This window comes from Chiloscyllium plagiosum, chromosome 4, assembly GCF_004010195.1.
Source record: "Chiloscyllium plagiosum isolate BGI_BamShark_2017 chromosome 4, ASM401019v2, whole genome shotgun sequence".
In the NCBI taxonomy this organism is placed as follows: domain Eukaryota; kingdom Metazoa; phylum Chordata; class Chondrichthyes; order Orectolobiformes; family Hemiscylliidae; genus Chiloscyllium; species Chiloscyllium plagiosum.
The window spans coordinates 98,737,332-98,752,497 of record NC_057713.1 but is presented as its reverse complement, the minus strand read 5'-3'; the positions used below and the strand labels follow the sequence as shown (position 1 = coordinate 98,752,497).

The 15,166-nt window shown below is 41.0% G+C and overlaps 1 protein-coding gene across 3 annotated transcripts in view; it reads right to left on the bottom strand.

Annotated features, from left to right (window-relative positions):
• The window catches only part of gask1a (golgi associated kinase 1A), a 56,748-nt gene that overhangs the window by 27,511 nt on the left and 14,071 nt on the right, over window positions 1-15,166 (bottom strand). For 2 of the 3 annotated variants that reach the window (XM_043688698.1, XM_043688699.1), the window contains one exon: window positions 6,366-7,835. In XM_043688698.1, coding sequence (XP_043544633.1) covers window positions 6,366-7,835 — 1,470 coding nt within the window. Of the gene's footprint in view, window positions 1-6,365; window positions 7,836-12,406; window positions 12,865-15,166 lie in introns of those variants that run through there. The other variant, XM_043688700.1, reaches the window with a different exon arrangement.

The following is a 15,166-nucleotide window of genomic DNA, read 5'->3' as shown; positions in this document are numbered from 1 at the left end:
CTACCCTCCCCCTCACTGTTTTGATCACACAGCACTGCCCTTTGATGTGAAGGGCAGTGTTTGTCACTGGCCACCCGGGTGTTTTCCTGTCTTCCTGGTGGTGGAAATTGAATAAAGATTTGTGCACTTTGTGTCTTTCACTGTGTCTCACACCTGCACACACACACCATGGGTGCTGGGGATAAAATAAGCACTACCGCACTTAGGTGGTAGTGTGGGGGTTAAATTATTTAAAGAAAAAATAAATAAATAAACAGGAGATTCCAGTTACGTTAGAGCCCGGGTGTCCTTGGAGAAGGAGCACGCGGTGTCCACCAACACCCTGGAGTTGTTCAGAGGGAGGTGGGCGCCGCAGTGAGTGGAGTGCATCATTTAAAAAAAAACAAATAGGAGTTCTCCTCAGTCTAGGGACTGTCTCTGAGCTAGCTAGTCAGAGTCCATGTACTCTACACATGTAAATAAAGGGTAACTTCATGATGGGTTATCTCCCTCTGTGGAGTTATTTCAGATACTCTTTTTCAAACAAACATGTGTTGTCATTAAAAGTTCAAAATGTCTTTCGGCCTTTTGGGGTTATGATCTGTTTTCATGGTACCTGCCCCAGGAAGGTGAAGAAACTAAAATGTTTTTGGGTGCAGAGGGACAGAAGCAATCCCCTTTATCAAGGGGCACAATTAGATTGTTCTTTGAATGAAAGGAGATACCAACCACATATCCTCCATCACCCCAGGCTAGCCAACTTTTCTGAGTTTACCACTGAAGGACATGCAAAGTTCTGAGGAGTAGCAATTACTGCTTTGTGAGATTAATCTCCCAGTGTAATTTCAGAAGAGACTGGCTGCTCAGCAGAGTTTGTGGCTATTCAGCCCACAGACCACATATGTGATGAATGTTTGGGACAATGTTTGCACAAAACCTTTTGAAAATAATACTTAGTTGAAACAGCACTCATTAGAAATGAGAATTATCTGCATTTTTCTTGTTTGAAAATGGTTCCATTTGCCAACTGAAACTATTTGTGCTGATACTGGGTAACAGAATAAGATGCACCTTGGAAGACCAGTAAAGGCATTCAAATTTTCTGTGATAGAAAACATGTGCTTTTTAATCAGTTGTTGCTAAGACATCAGGTTTTCATTTAGATTATCAAGAACGTTTGCTTCAGTGTTTGGTCATGGTAATTAATGTCTGCAATGCAGAGTTATGACTAATCACTCAATTACTTCCAGCCCATGGCTTTTTTTATGACTACTTAATGAATCACAGCACTAACACACCAGCTGCACTTTCATAGTCTTATACAGCGACTTCTTTGATTTCTGTGTGAGCTCCCTATCATTCAGCAATGTCTGATACTGTTAGTTGGCAATTGCAACAAACAAAATCTCAAATAACAAGCATTCTTCAAAGTTTTATTAGTCATTACTGGCATGTTGAGCTTGACTTCCTTCTGCCATTTATTTGAGATTGAGTGGAAGAATGGTGATAAACTAGAAGAAATACAGCCTGCGTCCAATGGTTACTAAACTTTTAATTCCGTCTTCCTCAGTAATATATTCTAAATTCTGGACCTAGAACCTCATTTGCTCTGAACTGTTTTCCAAGAGGAAGTGGCATCCAACTGTGGGTTCATGTGTCTATATTTCCCACCCTCTGTTCCTCACTTTCACCCTCCCCTGAAGTGTTTAAGGTTAGAGTTAGGATCAAATTGCAAGAGAGATAAGTACACTAATTATTTCCCTCCAGCCCTATTTGGTGCTGTGATGCAGGGATGTGAGTATCACTAAGCATTGCTCTCGAATAGGCTGCAGGGGGGATTGAGACTGTCACTCATTTCCTTCTGGAATGCGCTTTTGCAAAGGAAGTCTGGAGAAAAATGCAATGTTTTTTGTCGAGGTTCATACCAAATAGCTCCATGATGTAGGTCTCTGTGCTCTACAGGTTTGATCCCCGACAGACACACTGAGACAAGCGTCAACTGTGCCAGGAGGACCATCAACTTGGTGGAAGACCCTCTTTGGTCTGCCTGAAATTTGTTGGTCTTCCAGAACAAGGAGTTGATCTCAACTGAGTGTTGCAGACTGGCACATTCCAAGGTCCAGGACTGCGTGCTGAGTGACACACTAAAGTTTGGGGCAGCTGCTGCCAGGGCACAGTGGGGAAAGACCACTGACTTGAGGTTTTCCTACTGAAGTCAAACAGGGATCTGTTCAGTTATCAGACTCTCCTAGTGCCTCAATACATGTAAATATAATCTAATATATGTAAGAGAAGTCTTTGGTTTGTTTAGATAAATTTAAACTCCAATGTTTGTTTGTTTCCTTGATAAGCTTCTGTACAGAACCGAACTGCATTTGTGACTATGTATATATACAAAGATTTTTTTGAATAAAGTAGGCTTTGGAAATAAAAATAAAGCATGGATGTGAAGTTGGTGGATGAGGTGCCAATCAAGTGGGTTATTTTATCTTTGATGATGTTAAATGTTGTTGGAGCTGTATTCATCCAGGGAATTGGGGAGTAATCCATTAAACCATGAACTTAAACCATGTAGATGGCAGATGGGCTTTGGAGGGTTAGTTACTCACCACAGAATTGCTATCCTCTGACCACGCACTTGTAGCCACACCACTTAGATAGTTGGTCCAGCTCAGTTTCTGATCAATTATGACCTATGGAAAGTTGACACTGGAGGCTTCAGTGATGGCAATGCCACTAAATATTAAAGAGAGCTAGTTAGATTCTCTCTTGTCAGATATGGTCATTGTCTGGCACTTGTGTGTGGAACCAATGTGATTTGCCACTAATTAGCCCAAACCTGAATGTTGTCCAGATCTTACTGCATGTGAGTGTGGACTGCTGAAGAGTTATAACTTGCACTGAACACTGTGTAATTAGCAATAAACATCACTTCTGACTTTATAATGGAGCGAAATTCATTGATGAAACAGCTGCAGTTCGTTGGGTTGAGGGCATTACCCCAAGAAACTCCTACAGTGATAGCCTGGGACAGAGATGATTAGCATTGACAATCTCAATCATCCTCCTTTGTGCTAAATATGATTCCAACCAATGGAAAATTCTATCCTTGATTCCCACTACTTTCAATTTTTCCAGGAATTGTTGACCAATCATAGAGGCAGTGACTCAACAGTGCTACCAGGAGCAGTGGCCACTGCTGGGGCTGCACCAGGAAAAAGGACATGAAAGAATGGCACCCCTCTCGCTCAAATAAGTGGAACCTGGGTATATCAAGACCTGGCAGGGCCTGGTGAGGAGGGTGGGGCACTTTATGAGGGCAGATGGCAGTGTTCCTGAGATGAGTGGAGACTTCTAGGGGTAGGGGTGTGGATGCTTCCGAGAGCCAAGGACTGTCCAAAGAACTGGAAGGTTGCTCATGTTGTCCCCCTGTACAAAGAAGGGTAGCAGAGATATTCCGGGTAACTACGGACCAGTGAGCCTGTCGTCGGTGGTGGGAAAGTTGCTGGAGAGGATACTGAAGGATAGGATCTATTTATATTTAGAAAACAATGGGCTTATCAGTGATAGGCAACATGGTTTTGTGCGGGGGAGATCGTGCCTTACCAACTTAATAGAGTTCTTCGAGAAAGTGACCAAGTTGATAGATGAAGGTTGATGTCATATATATGGACTTTAGTAAGGCGTTTGATAAGGTTCCCCATGGGAGATTAATGGAGAAGGTGAAGTCACATGGTGTGCAGGGTGTTCTAGCTAGGTGGATAAAGAACTGGTTGAGCAACAGGAGACAGAGAGTAGTAGTTGAAGGGAGTTTCTTGAAATGGAGAAAGGTGACCAGTGGTGTTCCGTAGGGGTCAGTGTTGGGGCCACTGTTGTTTGTAATATACATAAATGATCTGAAGAGGGCACTGTTAGAATGATCAGCAAGTTTGCTGATGACACGAAGATTGGTGGAGTAGCAGAAAGCATAGGGGACTGTCAAAGATTACAGAAGGATATAGACGGACTGGAGAGTTGGGCGGAAAAGTGACAGATGGATTTCAATCCAGACAAATGTGAGGTGATGCACCGCATTTGGAATATTGTGTACGGTTCTGGTCGCCACATTACCAAAAGGATGTGGATGCTTTGGAGAGGGTGCAGAGAAGGTTTACGAGGATGTTGCCTGGTATGGAAGGTGTTAGCTATGAAGAGAGGTTGAGTAGGTTAGGTTTATTTTCATTAGAAAAAAGATTGAGGGGGGACCTGATTGAGGTTTACAAAATTATGAAGGGTATAGACAGGGTGGATAGAGACAAGCTTTTTCCCAGGGTGAAAGATTCCATAACGAGAGGTCATGCTTTCAAGGTGAGAGGTGGAAAGTTTAAGGGGAAACACGCAGCAAGTATTTCACACAGAGGGTGGTGGGTATCTGGAACGCGTTGCCAGCAGAGGTGGTAGAGGCAGGCACGGTAGATTCATTTAAGATGCATCTGGACAGATGCATGAGTAGGTGGGGAGCAGAGGGATATCGATGCTTAGGAATTGACCAACAGGTTTAGACAGTACATTTGGACCGGCTCAGGCTTGGAGGGCCGAGGGGCCTGTTCCTGGGCTGTAAATTTTCTTTGTTCTAAGAAAGTATCCCCATCTGCCGTGTAGCCTGATGAGTGTCCCCTAGTAGCATAGAGTCCACTTGCCATTAGCAAAATGGCAACAGCAACAGGATGAGGTCCTTAATTGATCACTTAAGTGGCTCAATTTGCCTTTAAGTAGGGGAGACATCCTCATGACGACGAGAAATGCCTGGTACTCCCACTTTCTTTCATTGCTATACAGACCGCACCCCATCCATGCCCAGAGGCCTGGAGAAATTCCTTCAAACCCACCTCTTTGACCATGCTTTTTGATCAACTGCCCAGAAGTTTCCTCAGTGTCAAACCTTGTTTGAAAATGCTCCAGAGAAGCATCTTCGGTATCTTAGTATGTTAAAGATGCTATAAATTGTTGTAGTATTGCAAATATCTCTACATAGAGTCGTCCAGCACCGAAACAGACCCTTCAGTCCATCTCATCCATGTCAACCTAGCTTCCCAAACTAAACCAGTCCCATTTGCCTGCATTTGGTCCATATTCCTCTAAACCTTTCCTGTTCATATACCTGTACAAACGTCTTTTAATGTTGTAACTGTAGCTGCATCTACCACTTCCAATGGAAGTTCATTCCTCACATAAACCACCCTCTGTGTGAAAAAGTTGCCCCTCGGTTCCCTTTTAAATCTTTCGCCACTCACCTTAAAATTATGCCCTTTAGTTTTGAACTCCCTCACGTACAACATCCAGCATGCCTTATTGTCATTGTCAACACACCCACAAAAACATGTAAAATCATGCATCAACCAGGATTTAATGCAGAGGTGGTGACCCCTTTCAGTAACTGGTAATTCAGGATCATCCTGTCTCTGCTGTCCTGGGGAGCCCTCACACCGTTGGTCATGAGGTCATGGCATCCACATCCTGAGGCAGCATAACCTGCCTCTAAGAGCTGCCAGTCAATCAGAGGGCTGACAGCTCTTTGGTGCCAGCTGTGCAACTAGGAACCATGCACACAGCTGGGGCTGCAGATAAAACGTGTGCCGGGCAGAGCTGGAGGCTGCAGGTTAAGGGAAATCAGGTAAGCTTTTTTGGGCAGAGTCTGGCAAAGTGGAGGAGGGTTGACCAATTTGCCACAGGGATTCTTTCAAACTGGAGTGGCTCTTTGCAGCTAGATGGGGTCCTGAGTATTCCAAGTGGACAGAACCCAATTGTCCATCCCTGATCCCCACCAAAGGCTGAAGTCAGGCTGAAGCAATCCATCATCAAATCTTATAGCTACAGCAGGCTGACTCCAGTTTGGTCCCAACACCCTGTCCAAATGGAAAACTAGAACCTCATCAAGATCATTAGATAGTTTTATTATCCCGCACAATCCCTCTTGGCAATGCCCTACAAGGTCATCAATCACAATGGGAGAATGTAAGCTCAGGTTAAAGGCTCAGTGACTTCACAATGATGCATGTATCAAACCTACAGTGTTGGTGAGATATAACACCGGCAGTGGGAAGAGACCCTTAACTTGCTAATAATTGACAAGGTCCGAATGCAGGCAGATGATTTATAAGATACTATCCTATAAGTGAAGTATCAGTGGAAGTTGGTAGGTGGCCCCTCCCCCGACTCTCACCTCCACTCTCCTTCCCTGCACCCACCACCACTTCCCCCCCATCCCAATGTTCATCAGTTATAACTCCACACCTCCATCAGCTGCAGCTCTGGCGTGGTGATAAAAAAATCCAGCCATTTTGTCTAATGTTTCTAAGTAGAACATTCGTGAAAAGTTAGCTCGGCCCTGAAAAAGAAAAGCTTACCTGCAAGAGAAAATCAAACAGAGCTAACTTGCCCCATTCGGAGTGTTTCACACCCAGGCAGGGCACCGTGTGATTCTCAGAAGCTTTATTGATGCCACAGTGTTGCCGCAGCACTGCCTGGTATTGAAACCAACTCAACTCGAATGAATTCTGGTCGTTATTGGGATCATTCAGATGGTGAATGTCTGTATCCCACCAAACAACTGGCCTAGCCATTCCATCTGTGAACTTGTACGGGAGCAATGCATCATTAAATCTTCGCGCTACAACAGGCAGACTCCGGTTTAGACCCAACACCCTGTCCAAATGGAAAGCTAGAACCTCATCAAGGTCACTAGATCGTTTTATTATCCCACACAATCCCTCTTGACAATGCCCTGTAAGGTCATCAATCACAACAGGAGAATGTAAGCTCAGACCTATTTTGATGACTTGCCCATGAGCTGGTATCCGTGCTTTTGCTACCACTGACCCATGAGCCAAAAGTTTCATCTTTTCAATATCATTTGAGTCAAACCAGGGTGGAGTATCCTGAAATGTAATGTTATCTTCCACCTCTAAAACTGGATGGCTGGTTTCAACACTGTTACAGATCTTAGACTCAATTATCCTCTTGCTCACTTGTGATGTACTCAGTTGCTCAGATTTCCCGTAGTTTATCGAAGAAAAATCTGGGTACTTTATCCTTTCGGTGGTAATGGGCAGTCCTTTCCCAATTCCCTTGTATTCATTGCCTTTAACCATTTGAATGAGTATTCTGCTCTGATTTGATGGAATTTTAAATTGAGGTAAAACTCGTTTTTTAGATTTGCTCTGAATGTCGAGTTTGCACTGAGTCTGCAGAAACTTCATGCCCTTTTTATCTATTGAGTAATTCAAAACTGAACCTATTTCAGGCAGGGTTGTTGTGTTCCTACTTGAGTTAGGGACTTGTGAAATGGCCTTGTCCACTGAGGATTGATAACAGATTGGGTTAATCCATGGACGCCCTGGAATCAGAGGCGGCTCAGCATCCTTGATTTCCTGTATCTGGCTATTTAGTGTTCGAAGTGGTATGATCTTTCTATTTTTGTATCTTTTCTGTGGAAGTTTGTTTCGATGTTCTGACATGTTGAAAGCCTTCTGCATTTCTCTAAAGCTGTACCATTCTTTAAGTGGCTCCAGATAGCTATGTGGCTTAACATTTGAATGCCATCTCTTTAGATGACTGTTTTCCATTGGCAGTAATTTCTCATCTCTGTGGAAGTTATTTGTTTGCTTGGGGAAGATGCCAGTGTTTCTCGACAGTCTTCTTTGCTGAGTAAGTTTTCCGTGTAGCTGGCTGGGTGCTTGGTAATTAAGGTCAGACATTTTGTCGTCAAAATGGAGAGATGGGTAAGTATTTATTACCACCATCGATAGGGCAGTGAAGAAACAGCAGACAACCACAGGTTTCTTCCTTAATGTCCTCTTCAATGATAGTCTGGGTGCCTGAAAGGAAGTGGAAAATAAAACAACAGTTCTACAGAGTTGGACCACTGATGTATTGCTTCATAACAAAAATATAAAAGCTCATTACCCACAAACTACTGGAAAGGGTTGACGGAAAATGCATTGAATGTTTGTTAGATTTACAGAATCCTTCAGTGAAAACAGTGGAGATGGTTTTCATCAATGAAGCAGGAAAGAAATTGTGCATTTACAGTATGTAGAATTGACAGACAGAAACGGGCCAGTTGGCTCAAGTGATCTGTGTCAGTGTTTATGCTCAACAAATCTCCTCCAACCCATCTTTAGCTCATTCCATCAACATATCTTTCTTTCTCCTTTTAAATGGATCTATGCTATCTGCCTCCTCCACTCCAATTCTATAATCTGACTACAATAGTTTTACCTCTATTGAACCTGCATTGATTTTGGCCTAATTTATCAACATAATAGTTGAACACTGCTGTCTTTTAAAATACGCTGTTTTGAGTAGTTCAGGAAACTCCTCATGATGGCAAGCAATACTTAACTGCTCAATAGTTAAGCCCATTAACGGTGGTCTGTAAATAGGTTTCAGAATCAATTACTTCCTGAGGAAATAACATTTCAGAAACAATATCAGGTGTGTTCTTTGAAGTAGTTCTGTGGACAAAAATGCTAAGCGTCAACTGAAACTTCTATGCTGCAGACTTTGTCAGACCAGGAATCAATGTAAGCTATCAAAGCAAATAAATATTGGGTGAACAGGACCTGATGGAGAATAGGATAAAGGCAGCAGAGTTTTGAAGGAGCTGGAACTTATGTTGGACAGATTTGGAGATGCCGGTGTTGGACTGGGGGAAACAAAGTTAAAAATCACACAACACCAGGTTATAGTCCAACAGGTTTAATTGGAAGCACACTAGCTTTCGGAGCGACGCTCCTTCATCAGATGATAGTGGAGGGCTCGATCGTAACAGAATTTATAGCAAAAGTTTACAGTGTGATGTAACTGAAATTATACATTGAAAAATTGATTCATCTGAAAGGCTTAACAGACAATCAATTTTTCAATGTACTATGTTTGTAGATGCAAGATTAGATTGTTGGGGACCTTTAGAGGTAATTGTGGAGGTAATAACAAAATCAACTGCAGGAAATGCTGTAGTTACATTTGAATAAGGAAAAGCAGGGCAAACTGAGGGATATTCTATAGAATCGGACAACAGAGAAAAGGCATGGAAAATTAGTTTGCAGAGAGATCAGAGATGAAGACAAAATGTACCCTAGCCACAGACTCAGAAGTTATAAGTTCTACCATTTGCTAGAGCTTCAGGGTGGAAACCTGACTACAGAAATTATAATGTAGGGCTGTAAAATAGATGGCACAGATCTAGGACACAATAACAGGTTGAAAAATTAAGTATAGAAAAAAAGAAAGCTTAATGTCATTTTGGCAGTTTGCAAGAATAGAAAGATCAATATCCTTTACTTTGAGGAAAGGGGTGATAAGGGGTGATTTTGAAAGGTGGGAACATATATCAGAGGAGAGGGAACCAATTTAAAGGTAATTTTGATTAGATTCCCTACAGTGTGGAAACAGGCCCTTTGGCCCAACAAGTCCACACCGACCTTCCAAGAGTAACCCACCCAGACCCATTCCCCTCGGACTAATGCATCTAACACTATGGGCAATTTAGCATGGCCAATTCACCTGGCCTGTGGGAGGAAACCCACACAGACACGAGAAAATGTGCAAACTCCACACAGACAGTCACCTGAGGCTGGAATTGAATTGAAGTCCCTGATGCTGTGAGGCAGCAGTGCTAACCACTGAGCCACTGTGCCGCATATGGACAGTGACAAAAGGTAGATGGTACACAATTAAATAGGAATGGAGACAAAGGAGTAGGGTGGGGTTGGGGGAAACAAAGACAACACAACCTCCATGATAGTGTGATGGGACGGAAGAAAAAAAAACAGAATATGATTCAGATTCAGGGGGAGGAGAGGGAAGATTATTGGCTTAAACAGAGGGACAGCGAATGACCCTTCTTCAGATATGGAGCTTTAATTATTTTGGACTTTGCATTTTTAAACACCTAAAAGAAAGAACTCCATTTCCTGTTAATGTGTAGAATGAGGCATAGGATGAAATGAAACTATGGTCGACAGTGTTGAAACAGAATAAGTCAGTTCTACTGGAGAAAGAGGTCAAGTGTGTATATATGATAACACATGGCATTAAGTGAGGACCTCAGGATGTGGTGCGTATAGCAGCTGAGGAATATTGTATTTCTCAGAAATACCTGTAATTCAGGGTTAATGGAAAGCCATAACAGCAGATAAGGCAGAAGACAGAAGGTAAAAATCCCTTGGAAATAACAAAACTGTTTTGAGCCAGACCTTTCCAGAAGAAAATTGACAATGAATTAAAAGCTAAACACAGCTCTGGAAATCAAGGATGTAAACAAAAAGTGATTCTGTGATTCTTGCTTTATACTCAAAATATTGATGGTTTAAGACCCATTCCAGGGACTTAAATATCTCACTTGGCATTTTAGTGAAGGAATTCTACAGGTGAAACCCTGGTTTGGGTGAATGTTATCCAAGGTTCCATCTATTTTCTCAACATAAAAGGTCTCATACTATACCTTTGAAGAGTGATTTGACTGGGGTGTACAAAGTTAAAAAAAAATCACACAACACCAGGTTATAGTCCAACAGGTTTGATTGGAAGCACTAGCTTTCGGAGCGCTGCTCCTTCATCAGGTGGTTGTGGACGACACAATTGTAAGGCACAGAATTTATAGCAAACGTTTACAGTGTGATGTAACTGAAATTATACATTGAAAAATACCTTGATTGTTTGTTGAGTCTCTCATCTGTTAGAATGACCATGATAGTTTCACTTCTTTCAGATGTAAATCACAAAACGTTTTGTAAAAGTTACATTCTCAGGTTAACTGTAACAATTGGTGTCAACCAGATAATATGTTCAACATATTATCTGGTTGACACCAATTGTTACAGTTAACCTGAGAATGTAACTTTTACAAAACGTTTTGTGATTTACATCTGAAAGAAGTGAAACTATCATGGTCATTCTAACAGATGAGAGACTCAACAAACAATCAAGGTATTTTTCAATGTATAATTTCAGTTACATCACACTGTAAACGTTTGCTATAAATTCTGTGCCTTACAATTGTGTACTCCACAACCACCTGGTGAAGGAACAGCGCTCCGGAAGCTAGTGCTTCCAATCAAACCTGTTGGACTATAACCTGGTGTTGTGTGCTTTTTAACCTTTGAAGAGTAGCATGGTAGTTCTGACCAGGTTTCCACTGCAAAGTTTCACTTCAAAAGTACTGCTATCTTTGTAAAGAGTTTTGGGATATACTAAATTTATGAATGGCACTAAATGCATGTAAATCTCTCTTTAACATAACATTTCATCACAACGTGGCTTTAAGATCCTAATGGCCTTCTGCTATGACTTGAAATGATGGTATGGCATTAGTTTTCAGAAATCACTAGTCTTATAAATGCTGGAGACATGGCATGGTAGCTACATCAATAGACTACTAATCCAAAGGCCCAGTCCAAAACTTTGGGGATGAGTTCAAATCCCACCATAGTATCTAGTGGAATTTGAATGGAGATTACTTTTCTATTACGGGAGATTCTCGGATCAGACAGCATAATCTCAGAGTAAGGTCACCTATTTAAGTCATGAAGTGAAGAGGAACTTTTTCTTACAGAGTGCAGTGAATTATTGGAATTCTTTACCACAGTGGGCCATCGAGACTGATGTAAATGTACAAAGTTAAAAATCACACAACACCAGGTTATAGTCCAACAGGTTTAATTGGAAGCACACTAGCTTTCGAAGCGACGCTCCTTCATCAGGTGATCCTTCACAATCACCTGATGAAGGAGCGTCGCTCCGAAAGCTAGTGTGCTTCCAATTAAACCTGTTGGACTATAACCTGGTGTTGTGTGATTTTTAACTTTGTACACCCCAGTCCAACCACCGGCATCTCTGAATCATGACTACTATCGATGTAAATGTATATTTAGACCTCTGATGGATAGATTTTTAATCCCTAATGGAATCAAGTTATATGGAAAAAAGGCAGGAAAACACATGATTAGCCATGATCTCCTAGAACGGTGGAGGAGACTTGATGGGTTAAAGGGCTTATTTCTGTTGTTCCATTTCATGGTCTTAATGCAAGGCAGATATATGTGTCGTGAAGCTTTGTCTTATCCTCACACTGTGGTAATGAACCCCTGACTCCTGCCCTCACCCTGGACTTCTCCTTATCTCTAAACAAAGCCTCAACTTCTCATCAGCATTGAAATATTTACAAAGGCTGCTGCATCATTAGCAAACACATAACCTTATCATCCTCTTCCCTGTCAGATTGCTTTTCTGGGAACATTAAAATAATCAATATCCAAAGAGTTTCAAACCTCACCATTTAGGTGCAGTTTGCTTCACAGATATTCCTGTGGAAAATTCAATCACGTCTTTTTAATCCTCCAAAATAAACATACAAAAGAATTTTGATATAAAAATAAAATCATACCATTTCTCCTCAGGAATGACGATTCTCTTGCACCTTTTCAAATAAATTGTTTGCATTAATGTCAGAAGATCTTCTGCTATCTTTATCCGTTTCTTCATATGGAGTTTAATGGGGACTTACTGCATTTTTTCCTGCTGTGCAGTAGCAACATGTTGGTAAGAAACCTGAGCTCGTTTACACTGAGCCAGTTTTATACTGGAGCCAGTCTTAAGGTTTTTTGGTCACAGTACTTTGCTTCACATTCCCTGCTGTGCTACTTACAATTTCTAGGAAAATCAGCTAACTGTCCTTTACCTCTACAGTCCAGAAGTATCAATGCAAACTATTTGCTCATTCACTTCTGGTGAAATTTATCTCTTTTGCTAAGTGCTGAAATATTGTATCTGATGATTAAAAGCTCCCTGCCTTGTATAAACTCCTTTATCCCCAGAGGCTTAGTCAACGAGCCATCACTCACAGTGAACTCCGTATCACTTCTAACCTACAAGAAAAAGTACCAGCAGAATCACAGTTAAAACTGTCAGTCTGTCCCCTCCCCTAATAGGGAGGGCTGTTGATGTGCAGAAGATCATTTCAAAGTAAAAGCTTTATTGCTGTATGAAGTGCGATTTTACACAACAATCAAATGTTTGTAACTTTAGGCAAGTTGCTGAGATTGAAGGGAACAGTGGCATGGTTTTATGGTACTGGACTGGTAAATAAGTGACCTTGCTAAAGATCTGGTGAGAGTTCAAATTCAATTACTTCAAGTTAATGTTACTTGAAAGTCTGGACTAAAAAGATATTATCAGTAAAGATAGCCACTATCTTGGCTCACTAATATCATTCAGGGAAGAGAATCTGTCATCCTAACCTAATCTGGTCCTTTTGTGACTGCAGACCAGAACAATGTGAATGACTCTTAACTCTGAAATAGCCCAGCAAGGCACTCAAGTAGGGGCAATAATTCTGACCTTGCCAATGATGCCTGCATTCTATGAACGAATAAAAAAAGGTGTTTAATGAGCAAGTAGAAAATAATTTCCTGGAAATGATTAGATTGGTCCCCAGAATTTGGGCCATGCATGGAGACTGTAGTTAAGCCCCAGTGCATCTGAAAGGTGAGATTTGAAGCTCTCCAGAAATTGGCAATTGTTCCTTATTTTAATGTTCCCTGCTAAGCTCCGAGTGTCCGACATGAAAGAGGACAGCAATTTGCTAATGGTGCAGCATGTAAATCTTTAATGCTGATGGAAGGTTGGTACCTTATGTGGGGACAAGGTGAAGTTCAGGATGAGGGCAAGAGTCAGGGATCCAGAGTTCATTGTCAGGAATTGATCAGGAATAGAAATGTGATTGGGAAAGCTGAATGAGACTGGGAGTGGCAATTCGATACTTTAATATGTTCCTTTAAGACCAAATACAATACTGAGGGCATGGGGCAAGGAAACCTCATTCTTCCTCCTGTCCAATAGGATGTGTCATGCACTTCGCAACCAAGACTGTGTCACTGCTTTCTGACTACCATTTGTCACCCAAATAGTGTCTGAGGAGCAAGTGAGTATGGACCAACTAAACATAAAGTGATTTAAAAAATACAAACATCCAAAACAATGATGGGTTAACAACTTAACTAAATTCATTGTAAAATTAAATCAAAAGTATGCTGAACAGAAGCCTTGCATCCAATGATTTGATTCTTTTAACTTTACGATGAGTGAATGTCTAAACTAATACATAGTGGATCTGTGGCAACTGGGAAAACAAACCTGAGATCAGAAATTATTGTAAACTTATAAAAACTAATCATAGTACTTAAAATCTCAATGAGACTTTAAGGCATTGTTCTAATAATTTCTGTACAATTTGAATAAATGAAACTAAAGATGGGTAGTTGTTCAGTTTTGCAGTTGGCTCAGCCTAAGGAATAAACTCTGTGCTCATAATGTCAACAGGAAATTGGTTGGGCTGCTGTATGAAATTCTGAAGCAAATGGCTCATAATGAAGCAGTTTCTATTTATACTGTAGAATATCATTAATCTATGTTAGATGGTCCAGCATGACTCTGCTCCCTTCTGTCTTTGCAAAACCTTTTGCCTTTCAGTGCAACAGGCTGAGCTGTGAAAGATGTTTCAAAAAAAAAATACTGAGATAGAGCCATTATTGTTGGAATAAAACATTTGAGAAAGGTGCTCCACCTTCATTAGGAAAATACTGAGCAAAGCTTAGCTCATTAACTTGGTCAAGTATAATTCAACGCTAGAAACCATGCAAGAACGTATCACTGCATCATAAAGTATTATTATATTATTGCCTTCAGTGTTACTGTCACAGAAATAACATACGGAGCAACAATATAGTGCAATAACATATGTATTTTCTGGCTTATTGCCTTCCTGGAAAGGTTTGTGCAGTTAAGGTCTGTTCGTCAGATTAGAAACCAACTAACCAACTACCTCTTCCTTAGGAGAATTTTAGACATGGAATTGTACAGACACAAAAGCACCAAAACCCAAAATAATGATTCACTCTGTTTCTCTCTCCACAAATGCTACCAAACATGCTGAGTTTCTCCAACATTTTCTGATTTTATTTCTGATCTCCAGCATCTGCAGTAATCTAATTTAAATAATTTACTAATCAGCAGATTCTCTTTCCATTCTGACATTAAGTATTTTCCTACATGTACAAAATCAGTGGAGAAAGATAGTACATCAAGTAGAATGTTAGATTCCAAAATAAGTTTTAAAGACCCTGTTAAGAATTAAAGGGAAATAACC